We start from the raw sequence: 20,935 nt of genomic DNA on the forward strand, positions 1-20,935 counted from the left end.
ACTCAGCACCACCTTCCTAACCTGCAATCTTCTTCCTGACCTCTCCGCCCCTACCCCCACTCCAGCCTATCACTCTCACCTTAACCTCCTTCCACCTATCGCATTTCCAATGCCCCTCCCCCAAGTCCCTCCTCCCTACCTTTTATCTTAGACTGCTTGGCACACTCTCCTAATTCCTGAAGAAGAGCTCATGCCCGAAATGTCGATTCTCCTGCTCCTTGGATGCTGCTTGACCTGCTGTGCTTTTCCAGCACCACTCTAATCTTGGCATGAAATTAAGAGTCAAATCAGATAGGAAGAAAGGTCATTTACAAAACTAGCTATTTTCCAAATTATAGATTGAACTTACTGCTCAGCGATTACATATCCATCTAACAGTGGGATACACTGCACTCCTGCCACACGCACATTATTAGCAATGTCCAAAAAATCCAGACCCAGATTCACTCCATGGATGGTCACCTGAGTCCCCCCTTCCTGTGGCCCAGACATTGGTGTTACCTGAAAAAAAGCAAATAAATAAATTCAGGGCAAACAATACACGCGTTATTTATTTATTCTGTTAACATTTTAAAGGCATTTGAATGTGATTGCTGATTGTGTTCATGCTCAAAGTAATTAAAAAAGACACTAAGATAAGCATACAGAAATGTAGGGAAAGGAAAATGCCTACAGGTATTTGCTGAAGGTGCATTTACAGACTAAGTTCTATTGGAAAGCTTTACTGAAGAATCAAACAGTCCTGACAGTGCTGTGATAAATAACGCGTAGATAACCTATTGTGCTTTAATTTGCTGCAAAGCCAGCATTCTGCTTATCCACATTGTAGAACCAACAGTTGCCAAGCAACAATAACACACGCGTGTACAAAATTACAACACAGATACCAGAGATCAGTGAATTAAAAATGCTGACAGTTAGCCCTCAGGATTACATGGAGCATTTCAGTAATTGGAAAGCTAAAAGATGATGTTTTTGTTGTGGGTATAGGGGGTGAGGGAGGGTAGAGGGGAAGGGAAAAGTTCTCTTTCAAGACCAAAACAAAAGAAACTTATTAATAAAAACCTCAGTTAACCAGAGTCTGTGGTTAAGGCATTATGAATGAAAGGACAAAAGCATAAGTGATGTATATAAATTAAGATTGAGGGAGAGCTAAGAAACCTTTCAAAAAAGAACTGTATTTGGTTGTTTGCCTAAAATTGTACAGGCCACCAAGTTTGCACAATTTGTTTTGCAGCAACCCAGCGGTCGTGTTGACTTCTTTTGTGCAACACTAATTGTACACAGATATTTTTTGACTACAAACACATCCAGAGAACAGAAACCTCTTGATGCAAATGCTCTCCATGTATTACTGGCTAGTGGAAGAGAAAACACTGACAGTAAATTTTTATTGAAAATTACAGAATGAAGTTTACCCAGCCATTTCATACAGAAAAGATTGCTTGATCAGACTTCCTGGCACTCGACCCAATATTCTCGCCCTCCATCACCAGGGGCATGGCTCATTGGCATTGTAAAAATCTTTTATTTTTATTTTTGATCTTGGGCAAAAACAAAAAAGGAAACTGCTTTAAACCAATGATGGGAGCACACTTATGAAAACAAAATGCTGGAACAGAGTTGTATTTCTACCATTATTTGTTCAATCTTTGAGGGAAGGTACATGAGACTCAACAGAACAATGGGTCTATCTTGTACCAGAGACAGCATGTTGGATTAAAAGCAAAATCAGATCAATTATGGGTATCAACAGTCATCAATCTGAAAAATAAAGAGGCAGAAATCCTCCACCCTGCAGTCGGGCAGCATCTTTCTCTCCCTGCAGAGAAGTTAAAGAATTGAAGAATAGCTAGCTATAATCTCCCACCATTTGCTGTTTGTTGTCTCTAACCAGCGACTGAGAAGCTCAACAATTAGATTGTCAATGCGCCATGTCATGCCACAAAGACTTAGAAATAAGATGATGAGAAGGACTCAAAAAAGCAAAAGGGACATTGCATTGAATCCTGGGGATCGATGCTACTGAACTGTGCTCCCTTAGTATATTTTCTCTGCCAATAACATCCATGTTTAGTCTGTATCTGTCTACATACCTTTGTAAGGGTTTAAGGGGTTAAAGTTTAAGTCAGTACTATTATACTCTAAGATACTTTTCATTTTCCTGTGGTTAGAATAATACCACAAAGAGGTGATGGCCTAGTGGTATTATCATTGGACTTTTAAAACAAGGTCGAAAAGGGTGGCACTGGAAAAGCGCAGCAGGTCAGGCAGCATCCAAGAAGCAGGAACGTCGACGTTTTTGATGAAGAGCTTATGCTCGAAACTTTGACTCACCTGTTCCTCAGATGTTGCCTGACCTGCTGTGCTTTTCCAGCACCATCCTTTTCAACTCTGGACTTCTCCAGCATCTGCAATCCTTGCTGTCACTTTGTTAACCCAAGGTCCCGGGTAATGTTGCGGGGACTCAGGTTTGAATCCTGCCGTGGCAGATAGTGGAATTTGAATTCAATAAAGAAAATCTAAATGATGACTATGAAACTATTGTCAATTGTTGAAAAAACCTGTCTGGTTCGTTAATATCCTTTAGGGAGGGGAAACTGCCATCCTTACCTGGTCCAGCTTACATGTGACTCCAGATCCACATCCATGTGGTTGACCTTTGGGTATGTGGGATAGGCTGTAAGTGCTGGCATGGCCAACAACACCCTCATCCCTTAATGAATACAATTTTAAACACTGACTTATTTGTAATAAATAGCACTTTTAGTTAAGTGCAGAAACTTAGTAAATGTTTTCTATTTACAACTCTCCATCAGACAAGAAAATTAGGACTTTGAGTAACTTGATTAAAACTTTAACTTTTGTGATGACCTCAGCAGAGTGGGACTTGAGTATCAGTGCACTTTTCCTTGTGGGTTATGACAGTCTGCTCTGTGTACAGAATGCACAGCAGAAACACATGAGGGTAAACTTTGACAGTGTCTATCTCTCCTGAAATCTCCATCCCCGAGATGGACAAGAGCAATAATGTAGCAGGAACCTCAATGTCCTTCCAAACCTCTCAGCATCCTTCACTAGGTACATCATTGGGGGTCTCTTTACCGAACATTGTAGGACTGTGAGGACTATAATGTTCAAGAAGACCCACCACCAACATTTGCCAGAGCAAACAAGCTTCATCAATACAGGCGGCCTTACCAACTTTATCCAAATTCCCAAATTTGGTAAACAAAAAGAAAAGACTTAAAATGAAATTACACAGTACAATCTTACTGCTGGGATATTGATATACCAAGCTTTGAGGAATTACTTTATTCGGTTTTTTAAAAACTCATCATAGGCATTGCTGGCTAAATCAACAATTGTTGCTCATCTCCAAATTCCCTGGAGGTGGTGGTGCTCAGCTACCTTTTTGAACTGCTGTGGTCCATGATTGGGGTCAGGAAAGGAGTTCTAGGACTTTGGCTCATAGTGAAGAAATGGCAAGATAGTTCCAAGTCAAAGTGGTATGCAGCTTAGAGGCTAAATTTAAAATGATTGTGTTCCCACATATTTACTGCCCTTGCCCTTCTGGGTGGCAGAGGTGATGGGTTTGCGAAGTGCAGTAAAGGAACCCAGCTGATTTGCTGCTATGTGTCTTGAGATGGTACACACTGCTACCACTGCGTATCAGTGGAAGAGAGAGAGAGTGCTTAAGGTAGTGGATAGGGTGTCAGTCAAGTGGATTGCTTTGTCCTGGATGGTCTTACATTTCTGGAGGGACATTGGAGCTGCACACCTCCAGGCAAGTTGGAGTAATCCATCACAACCCCGACTTGAGCCTTTTGATGATAGACAGGTTTTTGGAAGACAGCAAGTGGACTACTCACTGAAAAATTCCAAAACACTGACTTGGTCTTGATGGCATGGTAATGATAGGGCTGGTCCAGTTCAGAATCTGGTCAATTAAATTCCCCAGCTGTGGATCGTGGATGGAAATGTCTTTGAACTCCACAGGAAGATAGTTAAAATTTTCACTTGCTGGAGGAAGTAATTGTCTGATACTAGTGTGGTACAAATGTTACTTCCCATATTTCAGTCCTACCCTGAATGTTGAGTTAAATATAAGTTAATTCTTTATCAAAATAACCAAGGAACAATACAGTGCAATTTGAATGCACATGAATTTTATCAGTGAGATTAAGGCTTCTTTCTGAAAGAGTTCCATGCTTCAGGTAGTTCTTTGATGCTGAATTCTTTTTGATTTAATTTCCAGATGCTATAATGCATTAAAATCTTAATCTTTTGAATTGCTCATTTTTGACTTATTCTCCTGGGTACATTTTGTTGCTGCTAGAACGCTAGCTGAGTTGTCTATCAAAATTCTGCATTATTATCTGATTAAAAGTGCATTGTCTGTTTTCTTATTTAAAGTGTTTCAAAATTTCAAATATTAGACGGAGCCTTTTACTGGTAAACAGTTCCCTATACAATAATCCAGTCTCGTAGAAAATAGAACAGCACATTTGACTATGAGCTGAAAAGAGAAAGGCTAACATACTGGCATTAGAGAAGACTGAATGTATGGGATTGGAACTATCCAAGTGTACTACTATAAGCTGGAATTCACTCAAACTCTGCTGCCCACAGGGAGATGAATGCTTTGATAAGCAAAGTGTTGAAATTTACTCTTGCTCTTTCTTAATTAGGATCATACTTGAATTATTGAATCCTGGAATAATAATTTCCATAAACCATTTCTTTTCAGTCTCTTCCAAGTCAATGGTCTATCATGAAACTTCTCCATATCTAACGTATAACAATCACAACATTCCAATGGCATTAACTTAAGACAGCTCTTAACATGGATGTAGATTAGCTTACTGAGCTGGAAGGTTCATTTTCAGATGTTTCGTCACCATACTAGGTAACATCATCAGTGAGCCTCTGATGAAGCGTTGGTGTTATGTCCCGCTTTGTGTGTCTTGGTTTCTTGGGAGGGTGGGGTGGGGGAGGTGATATCATTTCCGGTTCTTTTTCTCAGAGGATGGTAGATGGGGTCCAAATCAATGTGTTTATTGAAGGAGTTCTGGTTAGAATGCCAGGCCTCTAGGAATTCTTGTGCGTGTCTCTGTTTAGCTTGTCCCAGTCAAAGTGGTGTCTTTCTTCATCTATATGTAAGGATACCTGTGATAGCGTGCCATATCCTTTTGTAGCTAGTTGATGTCCATGTATCCTGGTGGCTAGTTTTCTGCCTGTTTGTCTGATGTAGTGTTTGTTACAGTCCTGGCAATGTAAGCAGAACTCCATATGGTGACAAAATGTCTGAAAACGAACTTTCCAGCTCAGCGAACAAACTTGCATCCAGAACCTCAACCTGAGCTACAAATCTTCTCAAATATTGATAGCTCTTAGCTTGTTTAAAGAGTTAAGTATAGCAATAAAATATTGCTATACTTAACTGGATTACACAAACTGTCAACACTTTCAGTCAAGCTTTATGAAAATCTTCACACATTATACAAAATTGGCAGAACCCAGTTATTTTATAAGGGTGCTTGAGTTTTCTGCCTGTTTGTCTGATGTAGTGTTTGTTACAGTCCTGGCAATGTAAGCAGAACTCCATATGGTGACAAAATGTCTGAAAACGAACTTTCCAGCTCAGCGAACAAACTTGCATCCAGAACCTCAACCTGAGCTACAAATCTTCTCAAACATTGATAGCTCTTAGCTTGTTTAAAGAGTTAAGTATAGCAATAAAATATCTTTTATTAGATCAAACTCTAAAGTTCTGGATTACACAAACTGTCAACACTTTCAGTCAAGCTTTATGAAAATCTTTACACATTATACAAAATTGGCAGAACCCAGTTATTCTATAAGGGTGCTTGAAATACTGTGTGACCCATGAAGAAAACATTTGAAAGTTAAGAAATAACTGCATTATTTGAAAGTAAAAGTTAATTGCTTTTATGTTTAAAAACTTCTGATTGATTGTTAGATGTTGTTTCCTCTTTCCAAGTTTGCATGTGTCTTATAGACCAGAACACAGAGCATTTCAACATTATATAGCTTTAATATACATTGGGTTTGTTCTAAAGGATGTCTCTCCCACACAACTCTTCTTAATTCAAATCAAGTAGTGTTGGCAGAATGAAATGTCAAGATAGAAATTTCATTCAGGCAAAACAGATGGTGCAATCCAAGAAACAATGTCCAGAATCTATTCTGGAGTAGTTCTAAAATAGGAGTCATTTCTAGACACAAACTCGGAGTCAAAAATCTGGAATTTAAAACAACCTGTAATCTGAAATTTAAAACGTCCTTTATGGTGCCAAAAGTTATTTCCTTAATTTCCTAGATATGACAAGAGGGATTTTATTTTGTGATAAATAGTGTGTTTTTAACATCACAGAGCCTGAGATGCTTTAAGTGTTCTTAAATGCTGTTAAAGGTTCACATTTGAGCTACTAGGGTACTATATGATACTGTAAACAATCATTTGATCTGAGTATATTCTATACAACAGAACAGATAGGAACACACTCCACTACCAAAGATGTGGTTTAGATACTTACTCCAAAGAAAGGGATATATGCATGAATGAGTTTAGAATAATAGATTTGTAAATTGTCTTCTATTAAAATTAGCAAGGGAAGGGGTAATTTATTCACATTTAACAAATTAGCTGATTAAACAATACCTTTTCCTATAGCATTTCTGCTTAGACTTGCATTCAGTGCAATAACAATGTTTCCAAGCAAATAATTACAAAATAACAACTCTTCAGGGCAACACTGGCAGAACCAAAATGTCTAATTTAATTAGGTCCTTCAATTTTTAGAATGATACATACACCATCATAGAAACAAATTGTTGATATGCAAGTACCTGTTTTGGAAAAAAGGTTCAACCATTTTATCCCAGTAAAACAGGAAGTTTATATCCTCATGTGAAATTACTAATAACATTCTTTTTTCATCTAAGAGGTCTCTGACAAGTTTGTGATCAAAAGCATGCTCCTTTGCTTACAAGAGTGGAGTGGAATTTTCAAAATAATGACGTGTAGAAGATGATAAATGAAGTAACACTTGGAATAGATCAGGTAAATGCAGAATATGAATTCCATGCTGGACCAGTGGAAGTATATTATTAGATCCTCCCTGAAGGAAGCAGTCAGCCTCAGTTTAACAGCTAGGTCAAGTTGAGGAAATGTATTGGTGTAAAATCATAACTATAAACTGCAAATTACTACTTTGTAGCTATGCAATCCACTTCATACTAGAGAAATAACGCAGCTATTTTTGACTTAACATTTTCAATAATTAGAAGTTAACTACACAGCAGTCTGAACTTTTTTATTTGTTGAAGGGTAAGTGGAGAGCAAAAGGAGGAGAAACAAATCACAATGTGCCTTAATACTTTAGCCTGGGGACCAAACCTCTGAAAGCCTAGGAATTAATTAAAATGAATAACATTGCCAAACAAATCCACAGTACTAAACCCATACATGAAATATATTTTAACTGTTTCGCCTTAAGGTGTGTAAATTTGAGATTATTTTCCCTCCAGGTGAGTGACAGTTTTAGTAAGATAAAGGATAAGATTAAGTTTGAGTCATGCATCTGCTGCACAATCACTCAGGGCAGTATATCAATAGATTACTTTAATGAGCTACAACGCTCAGCCAAGTAAGCCACAAGAATCTTCACAGGTTCATTTGTGCTTTTTAAAAATATAACACAGATGACATCACTAATAGTTTAATGATAACTGCTGAATTTATGCAGAGTTCTTTGAGCTACAAGTAAATTGCTATTGAACTCAGCAGGAATGTCAGCAGCCTGTCATACTACATTCTGCCTCTCTCAGCTGTCAGCAAATCCTCATTTTGTTATTGCTGAAGAAACAACAAAACTTTAATGGTGACAGCACCTACAGTTATTTGCTATTGAGCAGATAAGATATATAAACCAATCATTGCAAAAGCACATTTTGTGAAGCCTTACTTCTTATACCTTCTCATTTCTTTTGCCTTTCTAACTTAATTTTCATGGGTTGTGTTATGCTTATTTGCCTGCCCACCTGAACCAATGCATTGGTCAGCAAAATAGGATAACCTCCATAAATGTTCTCCCTGTCCAGCCATGAGGTGTGAACAATTCTGTAAGTTTGACTGCACGTGTAAACGTTTCCTTGTCCAATTGCATTGACAGACCAGTAGCTGCAAGAAAGCATCTTGAAAGAAATATCAAAGCTATCTCATGCAGCTCCATGTCGAACAACATCAGTTCTCTGTACTTAGTGCCACTTTGCTGACGACCAAAAGGGGAAATCCTAAGCACAGAGTAAAATATCAAGTGTAGTTTATCCAATTTTGTCAGTATCTTGAGGCACGCAAGTTAAGGGTGTCTATTATTTTCTCCTTATGCCTCCAGCACAACCTAGCAGGTGCATAATAGCATGTACCTTTCTGTTTAAGCTTTCTCTTCCCTGGATGCATTTGTCTGCTGTTAACAAATTCTTTTTGTGCACCTTTTCATTGAGGAAAGTGTTAGGAACTGATTGATAGGCTTGTATTTCCTCACAATGATTAGTTTGGCCTGATAGAAGAAAGATTCTATATATGTTCCAGTTCTTCACTGAATTGTTTCTAACATGGTAACTTACTGGGGTAAGCCGGGCTGGGCAGAATTAAAGAATTTTGTCCATGTATAAATATATAACACAGGGTAAGTATGAAGATATGACCACAAGGTTAATAAAAGTTCATTAAGTTTTCCCTTTCATCAGAACTCAGGACAGAACTCATTCTGTGTGCTACAGGCAATGTCTATTGTGCCCTTTTTAATATAAAGGCTCTTATTTTCTGAGTGACTGATGCTTTCTTCATTGGAGATCATCACTGACAAATGTATCTGTATGGAACTCTACAGGAACATTCTTTATGTTGAGTTCTTCATTTCTCATCCCTTTCAACATTATCATTTTATTAAAGTCACTTTTTAGATTCTAGGTAATGAAAAAAAAGTTTGCGCAGTGTAAAGTACAGGCAAATTCAGAACTCAGTTAAAAGTCAGCTTCAGCATGGAAGTGACAGAGATATTTCTTTTAACTGTCAGTACATCAGCCTGCTTTTCTGCATTTTGTCACTTAGGGAAGACAAGATCGACAGCATCCACATTCACACTGCCAGAATAACATTACCACTTGTCAACTCAAGATTGCGTGTCTGAGAGTACTGAGTAAAAACAGAAAATTACAAAAATAAGCAAAAGTGGATCTGTGTATGCTACCCAATGGGGAAAGCTTAGACAACTGAAAGACGATGCAATACATAAAGTTTCTCAGTTTTCCAACCTGTACTCAACTTGACAGCATCAGCAGAACACATACAGTGAATGCCATGTTGTCCAAGTTTGAATCTCTAGTAATCCCTAATGTTTGCATAAGCAACTGTAATTCAAGAGTTATCCAGAACATTAAGATTTCACTTTTCAAACTTTGCCACATCCTTAGAAGGTTACTTGTAGACTGTGAACCAAAATCAGCTGACTATATGATACTGCAGAAAAACGGCATGACTGTTACTAACAAACTACCTCCTGAACATAACCTAACCCTTGATCAAATTTATAATGTGCACAAAACTGGCTATGTTGATCATGTCTGTCACCTGGGCCAGTGCTCAAGAATCTGGTCTTACTAGTTTAAAAAGATTGAAGACAGAATTACAATGCCTATGTGTGCAACTGCTGCAAGTTTGCTAAAAATAATGGTAATTCAAAACGTTCAGTACCCTGCCTTGTTTAAAGGTATATATGCAAATCTATAATACATAGAGTAATGCACAGATGGACAAATAACTTTTTAAAGAATTGTTTCATCCATTGAATGAAGATTTAGAAAAAAAAACAAGCCTGAAGATAGTGTAATTATTGTCTTGCTAGACAATTGCTGAGCTCACCCTCATGATCTGAGTTTGCAAAAAGTAATTTTTTTAATCATTTTCCTGCTCCTCAATGCAACCCCATTGATTCAACCTATGGAATAGGGCTTTATCCAGGATATGAAATTTTATTGCAAAGGAGATTTTATAAGGAAGTTAATTAAACACAAAAATACTATACAGAATGATGATTATAGCATAAAAGGCACAATTTTTAATGTATTTTGTGCTTGGAAACCAGTGAAAAATACAACAGGAAGACAGCTTGGAGAAATTGTTAGTCAGACTCTTTTATTGGTGAAGATTTTGAAGGATTTAATGCAATACCTAGAACACATACATTACCTAAAATGATTTCATTTATCTTTCTAAAAGCTATTGTTTAGAAACTCCAGACTGATTTCACTGTGACATTCTATCACATTTATGATGAGCTGCTCCATTCAAAATAAATAAAGCTCAAGGAACTAAATAAACTGGAATCATCAGCACAACCAATCCACACAAAGAGAGTGGGGGCCAGGCTACTGGCTAATTACATCGCTTGCAATACTCTGCAGCTTAGAAAAATGTTATCTTAATACTGAGTAACAGAAGAAACAAATAAATTTGAAAGAAATGATAGTCTGCAAAAGTAATTCCTGCAGTCACCCATGACCAAAGCTACCTTGCTGCACTGCTGGAAAGATCAGTAATATGCTGCTTTATACATTGGGTCCATTTCTTTTTTACACCTCCTATTTTGATCAACATGAGAGGATTCAATGAGAAGCTTAGCATTTAATTGGTCCCCCCAGCTCAACTTCACATGCCACTTGTAAACGAGACCGATGTCTTACATTCACAGCTGAAATATTCCTTTATCTTTCCATTTCTTTTTGTACATCCAAATTACATTCTGGTATTAAATCTAAATCTGTATTGTTTTTGATCAGGTAACTCATTATTCAGGATTCTCCTTCTCGATCCCTCCCCTTGCCTGAGGTGTGGTAAGCCTCAGGTTAAATCACAATTAGCTATATTTGAGGGAGCAACCCTAAGGTCTGGTATGACTATGGCCCCTTTACCTTGACTCTAAAGATTAATGTAAAAAGTGATGTTGAAAAGTTGTCTTCTCAACTCAAAAGGTAAGTGGGAGAAATAGTAAAATTTTTCAAATTAAAGTGCATGATTTAACAATGGTAAAAGAAAGCAAAGTAAACAATCATGCATGCCATCTATACAACTTGAGAAGTTTTCCTCCCCTTGTGCATACTGTGAGGAGCTATTTGTAACTTGATGTAACACACAGTTGGGCTTTAAATATAATGCTGCCAGCAGCAATATATGGAAATGCCAGGATTGATGAGTAATTCTGCTGCTTGGGAATATGAGAGTGGGACCATAGAGACGTGCTGCATATATAGGAACAGGAATAGGCCATTCGGCCCTCTGAACCTGTTCTGCCATTCAATGAAATCAAGGCTGATTTGTGGCCAACTCCATGTACTTGTCTTTGGAATGACAGGAGCTGCAGTGAATTGCATGAAATAATTGATATAGATTCATTGAGAGAAAGTGCCCATGTAACTCCCCAAAATTGGCACCTAGCTTAATTGTTGGAATTCAGTCCCTTGTTATAAATAGCATACAAGATTAAAGTGGTGCTGGAAAAGCACAGCAGGTCAGGCAACATCTGAGGAGCAGAAAAATTGACGTTTCGGGCAAAAGCCTTTCATCAGGAATGAGCTCATTCCTGATGATGGGCTTTTGCCCGAAACGTCGATTTTCCTGCTCCTCGGATGCTGCCTGACCTGCTGTGCTTTTCCAGCACCACTCTAATCTTGACTGTGATCTCCAGCATCTGCAGTCCTCACTTTCACCTAGTAAATAGCATATAGTCAACTGAGCATTTCCTCATGGACTAGATTTTGCAGTTATAACGTCAATAGACACTCAGACATCTGCCAATACTGGGGGCTACAATACAGCCAGAAACCTTGGGACAAGATACTTTTCATATTTAGAACTTTCACTGTGCCTTTTTTGGTCCCACTGGAACTTGTTGGTGCAAAAAACTTGGGCTGTTTGTCTTGTGCATTTATCCAAGTTTTAACACTGATTTACTTAGGGCTGTTCTCAATAGACACAAAAACGTCACAAGACCACAGCCTTTAAATAAATAGGAGCGTTACAACATTTCTACATTCCCAGCTCTGCTTGCATGTATACACCATAATCTCTCCTCCTCCACATTCCCTCCAACCACCCTTGCTCCTTCCACTTCCAACTCTGTTCATTTGCTTGCCTTCATTGCAGAACTAGTGGGGAAATGAAAAGCTAGATTTATAAATAAATTAGAGATAAGATTATAAGCTCTTACAGTGATCAAGGTGAAAGGCAGACCTTGAAGGATGTCAAGGGGAGTGTGACTTTACCACAATTGTGCCACCATCCCACACTCACCTTACTGATGTGTCCATGTTACACCCATAACAGTAAGTTCCTACTACAGCCAACAAGAAAAGGAACAATATTTTTTATAAATACTGTCAACGGTGCTAACCACAGCTTTACCGCTGACATGAAGATGCCTGAAATTAATCCTGTGTTTTCACTCAACACCATGTCTCACCTGTCTAACTCCAAAGTTATATTTGGTCCTTCATTATAGTTGTTAGATAACCACAACAAGGGTTTCTAAGATGTTTAGCTTATATTTTGTGAGCAGCAAATAAATCCTTTTGCTGAACTCTCAGTGCCATGAGTACAATTTTTGTAATTAGCTTATTTATCTGGTAGATTCTAGATTAGAGTGGTGCTGGAAAAGCACAGCAGTTCAGGCAGCATCCAAGGAGCAGGAAAATCGACGTTTCGGGCATCAGGAATAGATGAAGGGCTTTTGCCCGAAACGTCGATTTTCCTGCTCCTTTGATGCTGTCTGAACTGCAGTGCTTTTCCAGCACCACTCTAATCTAGAATCTGGTTTCCAGCAACTGCAGTCATTATTTTTACCTTATTTATCTGGTAACCAATCAGCCAACGTGATGCTTCTTAATTGGTTCTGAAAGAGTGAGTAAAATTCCTTTGAAAACATGGGCCAGGATTTAATGCCCTCTTCTATGGTCAGTTTGATGGCTGGGTAAAATTTTAGCAGGCAGAAGACATGGCAAATGAGTCCCTATCACCTTCCTGTCTCTGCCTTGATTAATTCTGTGGTGGAAAGACCAAACATATTCAAGCAACAGTCTTAGTCCATGTAATATGTTTCATTTGTGTATTAGTATATTGTAAATAGGGAAGTGCTAGTTAGCTCAACTGCTTAGTTGAGTTGTGTGTAGTTCAGAATAATGCTGGCAATGCTTCAATTCCTAGACTAATGACCAACTTTCCCACCCTACCCCAGAGAGTGATAGGTAATAGCAAATAATCACTGACAAAAATGATCATATTAATGCTCAGGGCGACAGTGAGACAGGGACCTGCCTTTTGGCAGAGTGCACAATATGGTAAGATTGTAAATGTATATCATATTCCATACTATTTAATCTTCATCAATAAAACACGCATTCGAGTGTTATAAATGATGCAATTTGCCTACAACTGGGTATTTTACCTGAAACAGGAATGTTTATTATTAGTTCCTTTAATATAAGAAATTGGGTGTGGATAGCATGGTGATGTATCCAAGAGACATTTGTAAGAGCTGACAATTATATACAAACATAACATTCCTCAGACTGAGTGCACCTGTGTTAGCATTGAGCTAGTAAGTTATATAGAGCAGTATGCTTCTTGTATCATGTCAAGTGATCCCAGAGTAAGATGGTCTAAGAGATCTTTACAGCCTTAACTCAAATACTATGATACAGAAATTATATGAGCATATCTTGTATGCTGACTGTGGGACATAATCACAAATTTGAATATTCCCCATCACATTGTTCTCAGATCTAACAACCAGAATGCAACCAGACATTTTCTTCCCTGTTCTGTGTTTACCCCACAAGCACAGATGAACCATTATTGCCAATTGCCAGAACAGATATGAATCTTTTCAATGAATGAAATAATGATAATTGGTGAGGCACAAATTGGTGTGGGAACATATTCTAATCTTCAAATCTAAGGGAAAATTCAGGTATTTTAATAGTTGAACAACATTTTGGGAAGTGAGAAGCTTTAGTCAAATACATGTGTCATCTATCACTGGGTTGTGTAATTAGCAAGAAAGTTATTTTTAATAACAGAAAGAGAATACGGGAGGCATGGTTAGTAAATGTGCAAATGACACTAACATTGGTGGTATAGTGGAAAGTGAAGAAAGTTATCTAAGCGCACAATGAGATCTTGATCAGCTGGGCAATGGGTAAAGGAATGGCAGATGGAGTTTAATTCAGATAAACGCAGGACTTAAAGTGTTAATGGTTAGACACTGGGGAGTGTTGTTGAACAGCAACCTCGGGTGCAGTTCTTTGAAAGTGGCATCACTCATTGACTTCAGGAAGAAAGAAGGAGGTAATGCCCCTATCCTCATCAATAGAGCTGAAGTGGAGAGGGTTGAGAGCGTAACATTTTGCAGAGCAACAATCTGTCCTGGACCTCCCATGTAGATGCGATGGTCAAAAATTACCAGCAATGCCTCTTCTTCCTCGGGTAGCTTGGGAAATTTGGCATGTCCATAAGGACCTTCACCAACTTTTACAGATGCCCAATAGAAAGCATACTGTCTGGGTGCGTAACGGCTTGGTTTAGCGATTCATCTGTCCAGGACTATAAGAAACTACAAAAAGCTGTGTGCACAGCCCAGACCAACACGGACGTCAATCTCCAATTCATGGACTCAGTTAACACTTTTCATTGCTGCAGAAATTCTGCCATCATCATCAAAGATCCCTTCCCGATAATACTCTCTTCCGACCTCTTCCATTAGTCGGAAGATACAGAAGCTTGAACATATGCACCAACAGGTTCAAGAACAACTTCTTCCCTGCTGTTATTAGAGTGCTGACTGGACCGCTCTAACTTCAAATAATGTTGATCTTGCTTTTGTGCACTTCCTGTGCAGCCGTAACCTCGTGTGCCTCACTCTGTCTAAGCATTCTATGATCTGTATGTCCTTAATAGCTATGATCTGCCAGTACTGCTTGCAAAACAAAACTCTTCAGTGACAACAATTAGTCAGATTAAATCAAACCATTTATACAGGGCGGTGTCAGAGGCGTTTGGCATGCTTATCTTCATCGATACGAGCACTGAGTGCAGGAGTAGGTATGTCATGTTAGAGCTGTACAAGACACTGGTAAGCCACTTTTGGAGTACTGCATACAATTCTGGTTGCCCTGCTATAGCAAAGGTGTCATTAAACTGAAAAGAGTGCAAAAAAGATTTCCAAGGATGTTACCAAAACTGGAAAGTTTGAGTTGTAAGGAGAGGCTGGATTGGTTGGCACATTTTTTTTCCTTGGTGCAGAAGAGGATGAGGGGTGACCTTATAGAAGTTTATAAAACCATGAGGGGCATAGATAAGGTGAACCGCCAAGGTTTTGTTCCAGGGTAGGGGAGTCCAAAACTAGAGGGCACAGTTTTAAGGTGGGATCGGAAAGATTAAAAGGGACCTGAAGGGCAACTTTTCCCAACACGGAGGGTGATGTGTATATGGAACAAGTTGCCGGAGGAAATGGTGGAGATGGGTACACTTAGAACAGTTAAAAGACATTTGGATGGCTACAAGGATAGGAAAGGTATAGAAGGATATGGGCCAAATGCTGGCAAATGGGACTAGTTCAGGAACTTGGTCACCATGGGCGGGTTGGGCCAAAAGGTCTGTTTCTGTGACTCTATGATTATTACAATGAAAAGACATTATTCAAACTAAATTTAAAGTTGAGAGTTAAGGAAATTACACATGACAAGGTTAAACAAACTAATCATATTGTTGAGCTGCTTCATTGCATTATGAAATGCCATCATACCTTTACTTTATCTGCTCATTTTATCTACCTCTGACATCTGTATTGGCTGCTGGATTACATAAAAAGTATTCTTTGTGACATGACAATGAGACAGAAATCTGTGCACGCTCCATCATGCACTCTGTATTTATCTTACCCTTTGTAGATCTGCTTTATGTTTCTTTGGGATACAGAGTAAACAATGTGTGACATGGGTAAAGGATAGCAAACAAATTAAGAGTTATTCCATTATACCTGGTCACATGGCACTGCGGCAAGATATACGCTGAAGCATCTTTATATACGAGCAACATCATTTCAACAATGGTTCACAATGATGGTTTGGTTTTGTTGCCAAGACAAATAAAATCTTGCTTGATAATTGGCGTCAAATAGTTGCTCATAATCTGTTTGCAAGTGAGACTTGCTCTTCAGAATTTATTGGTCATATAACTGATAGAATGTAATTTATGGTAAAACAACACATAGACACATGAAAGCAAATGGCAGTGAGCTCAATAGCAAAGATGCATGCAGAATTATTTTATACACATTTACTAACTGCCTTTGATGGCAGGCAGTTACAAAACTAATCTTCAGAGTGTCATTGTTGTTTAAAGAAAGGTAATGTTGTAAGTAGAAACATAGAAAATTGGTGCAGGAGTAGGCCATTCAGCCCTTCGAACCTGCACCACCATTCAACATGATCATGGCTGATCATGCAATTTCAGTATCCCATTCCCACTTTCTCTCCATACCCTTTGATTCCTTTTGCCATCAGGGCCATGTCCAGCTGCCTCTTGAATATATCTAATAAACTGACTCCAATAACCTTCTGTGGTAGAGAATTCCATAGGTTTACAACTTTGAGTGAAGATATTCTTCCTCATCTCAGTCCTGAATGCTTTACCCCTTATTCTTAGACCCATAGTTCTGGTCTTCCCCAACATATGTTCAAGGATTCTCCAAACTGATTTCAATATTAAGGATACAGATTGTATAGGACACCAATACTTTCAAAAGGTCATGCAAGTCTGGAAAGCCGGGTGATTGGTACATCTCCTAAATTGAACACCACCAGATAATTGCTGCAAAATCCTTGAAAGTTTAGTTTTACAAGGGCTAACAGAAAGGACTTTGGCTCATTATCTTGTCAGGTGCTTAGCTTATATTCATTTTAGAGGTTTACTTTCTGAGGAATTGACATTAGGGACTGATAAACACAGCCAGCTTACAAATATAAGCGAGGTCACATTACTAAGGCACATGTACATGCTGTAAAACTGAAGCTATAATACAGTTTGCTAATATTAACATTTTGGGTCAACAAATAAGCAAGCTATATTTTGTGACGGGTCGGTTAAAAAGGCTGGCCTGCACATGATAACTCAGTCACCTTGTGTAAGGTTCTTAATGCTACATTTATATAATGAGCCAATCAATTTGGACTAATTAGATTCTCCACTTTGAACAGAGTTTAATTAGAGTTTGTGCACTGGAGCAGAATATATGGGACCAACAAATGCAAGAGTTCACGATTGGTTTATCTGACAAGGTTAGTGTTCATGAAAACCAAATGGCTAATACTGTTAAATAATGTTTTTGTTGAACCTCTGCATTATCAGGTTATAAGCCAACTGGCAACAGTCAACAAACTCATTGTGACACTAGGGTTTCCAGTTTATTCAAGTCTTATTTAAATCATAGTAGTTATATGACACTCAATAAGAAAGCAATTAGGAAAAAAATGAGCATTATATCCCATGCTTCATATGAAAGTTTGTGAAGAACGGATACACGGATACTGAGGGGAAGTTCTTTGAGCATGTCATTTATCAGACATGCATGGAGCAGCAGAAAACAAACATTATTCATCAGATGCCACAAAGCATCATGGAGTATTAGAAAATAATAACATTTCTCTTACTTTTGTAATACGAGGATTGGTGCACTTCATGTTTTTGCTGGACAGATCCAACCATTGAGAAGCAGCAATGGGGCAATGTTGCCTCAGTGTACATCGCCCTTCACCACGACACCAGCCACACTCAAACTTCTGGTTCGCTTTCAGGCAGAGACCACAGCTCTCTCTCAGTGCATCACACTTGTACAGGTGAACTGGAATCAGAAGAAATTCAAAAAAGAAAAGTGATATACAGTGTTAAACGTGAATTTAAACCTCATTGTTTAACAATCATAAGTTATAATGCACTGATCAGAACATTATAAATAAAGATTTCAGGTTAGAGTAAATAGGACACAGCGATTTGATATTGTGACCACTGAATTGATGAGCACGGTTGAAGATAAACTCATTCTTATCCAGCCTGGTATGTGATATGGCTATGTCTCATTCTAGACTGAGTGGCATTAAGATTTCAGAGGGACTCTGGTCACTAAAATTCAATGTCCTTCCTCACACTTCCACATCTACAATTCATTGCAACCCCCAACATTGCATGAAATCTTCCTGCACTGTAACAAGTGCTACCAGGTGCCTATATTTACACTGGGTCCCAGGCATTTCACACATTATTGTGCCTTGAATGTAAGATTTGCAATAAATAAATGCGGACAAGAGCTCACTTGATTTCAACGCAGAAGCTAGATAGGTGACGTGAAGGATCAACAGTCAATTCCTGATGTAGTGACACTGTTCAACTGAGGCGGGGGGGTGGGAAGAGATGGAGTATGCTGCTTTCACACTGAGAAAGATGTTATAACATTGGAGAAGCTTTACAAAAATACTGCGAAGATCATTACTCTTGCTACAGATGCCATCTGCTGCTTTACATCTGAAGCTTTACAAGCACTAATAATTTTTTAAGATCCATTTTAAGCCTTCACATTTTCTCATTAATTAAGAAAAGCTTTTATTCAATCTGTTAAATAATTATATTTACTTTTTATGTCTCCTCAATAAACAAATACTGCAACGGGAATCTGCGACTTAATAAACTTCAAGGCAGCACAGGCAGCGAAGGGCTACAGTCTTTGGTAGTCATGATTTGCATTTATGCATTGGCTTTAATACTTACAAATATCTGGATGCTTCAGACAGGCATCATGAAGGAACATGAAATACTGGTCCAAAGAACGTGAAGAAAATGTGACCAAAAATCCAATACAGATTTTGAGGAGGAGCAAGGGAAAGATTTAAAAAGGACCCAAGGGGCAACTTTTCATGCAAAGGGTGGTGTGCATATAGAATAAGCTGCCAGAGGAAGTTGTGGAGGCTGGTACAATTGCAACATTTAAAAGGCATCTTGATGGGTATATGAATAGGAACGGTTTAGAGGGATGTGGGCCAAGTGCAGGCAAATGGGACTAGATTAATTTAGGATATCTGGTCAGCACGGACGAGTTGGGCTGGAGGGATCTTTTCTGTGCTGTACATCTCTATGATTCTAAGAGATAAAGGCAATGTGCTGTGGGCTTTGGAAAAGAGCACAGTGAAGCAATTTCAAAGTACAGGAGCTAGACTACTGGAACATGACCACAAAAATCAGAAAGCAGGAGGTATCGCATAATGAGCCCTTTGAGAAGCTTGACTGGTACCCAATGAATACAATCCGCCGATTTCTCAGCAACAAACCCCAACAAGGAGACAAAACACATCCAGAAATCCTAGCCACTCTCCCCTATATCAAAGACATCTCAGAAATGACTGCCAGACTACTCAGATCTCTTGGCAACATGGTAGCCCACAAACCCAGCAACACACTAAAACAGCAGATAATGAACTTGAAAGATTCTATACAGACAACAAGCAAAACTAATGTCATTTACAAAATATCTTGCAAGAACTGTAACGAACACTACATTGGACAGGCAGAAAACTAGCCACCAGGATACATGAACATCAACTAGCCACAAAAAGACATGACCCACTCTCACTAGTATCCTTACATACAGATGAGGAAGGACACCACTTCAACTGGGACAACACATCCATCCTAGGACAAATCAAAACAGAAACATGCATGAGAATTCCAAGAAGTATGGCATTCCAACCGGAACTCTATTAACAAAGACATTGACTTGGATTTCCATCTGGAGATTCACTGATGATGTTATCTAGTATGGTGACAAAATGTCTGAAAACAAACTTTCCAGCGAAACGAGCAAGCCTACGTCCACTTATTATGATAGTACAGAGGAAGAGACATGTTTCATCATGATACAAGTAGAAACTCGCCCTTGTCCATGGAAGGCAATCAAAAGGAACAGTCATAAAGCGTGGTGACAGCTAAATTAAATACCTATAAGTTCCTCACATTTTTCATTCAAGGAGAGGCAGATGCCTCATATGGAGTATGGAATGTAACTGTATAGACATCTGAGAGTGGTTTACCAGTAAACTCCATTCGCTTAGATCAAACATTGTGATCAGGGTTTGGTCAATTCAATTGGCTGAGTGCCAGAAATGTTTCTGGAAACAGAGTCCATTTTAGTGGAACAAAGGATTTTGCAGGAATAAGCCTTCGAGACCGACATTTGAGAAGAACATGCCTTGAAGTCATCTTCAGAGAAGACAAAGACCCATGAGGTAAGACCTACACCAAGAGCAAAGTTGGCTACTTCACTCTGAATTGGAACAGCATTTAAATCAAGTCAAACTTATAAAGTTAGCATGGACATTAAATGTGAATTAAGTCGAAATTAAAGTAAAGCAAAGTTAAATGGTGAGTTAAAGTTGAAGTTAAGTTAAATGAAGTAGGAAGTAAATGTTACAATGTATGTATGCTTTATATTGAATATTAGTACCTAAAGGGTTAAATAAAGAAACATTTGTTTAATTAAAGTCTGAGTCAAGTCCATCTTTTGTCTGTCACACAACAAAAAAACACTTGGGTGAAAGGTGCGAGTACTCCTTTTGGGTAACAAAATAATAGGACAGCCATTGGCTCATGTTTACCATTGTGATATAGCAGACTTTTAAACTCCTTTCAACATCATCAAATAACATAGCAGGAACTAATTATGATTTGGAGATGCCGGTGTTGGACTGGGGTGTACAAAGTTAAAAATCAGATAACACCAGGTTATAGTCCAACAGGTTTAATTGGAGG

At 38.5% G+C, this 20,935-nt stretch overlaps 1 protein-coding gene across 1 annotated transcript in view; it reads right to left on the reverse strand.

Annotated features, from left to right (window-relative positions):
- plxna2 (plexin A2) overlaps positions 1-20,935 on the reverse strand; it is a 455,048-nt gene that overhangs the window by 107,247 nt on the left and 326,866 nt on the right. Inside the window, exons 12-13 of the mRNA XM_043716237.1 lie at positions 17,791-17,981; positions 350-501 (exon numbers count right to left, since the gene is read on the reverse strand). Of these exons, the coding sequence (XP_043572172.1) occupies positions 350-501; positions 17,791-17,981 (343 nt within the window). The remainder of the gene's footprint in view (positions 1-349; positions 502-17,790; positions 17,982-20,935) is intronic.

The sequence above is a fragment of the Chiloscyllium plagiosum genome, chromosome 26 (assembly GCF_004010195.1).
Source record: "Chiloscyllium plagiosum isolate BGI_BamShark_2017 chromosome 26, ASM401019v2, whole genome shotgun sequence".
Lineage (NCBI taxonomy): Eukaryota > Metazoa > Chordata > Chondrichthyes > Orectolobiformes > Hemiscylliidae > Chiloscyllium > Chiloscyllium plagiosum.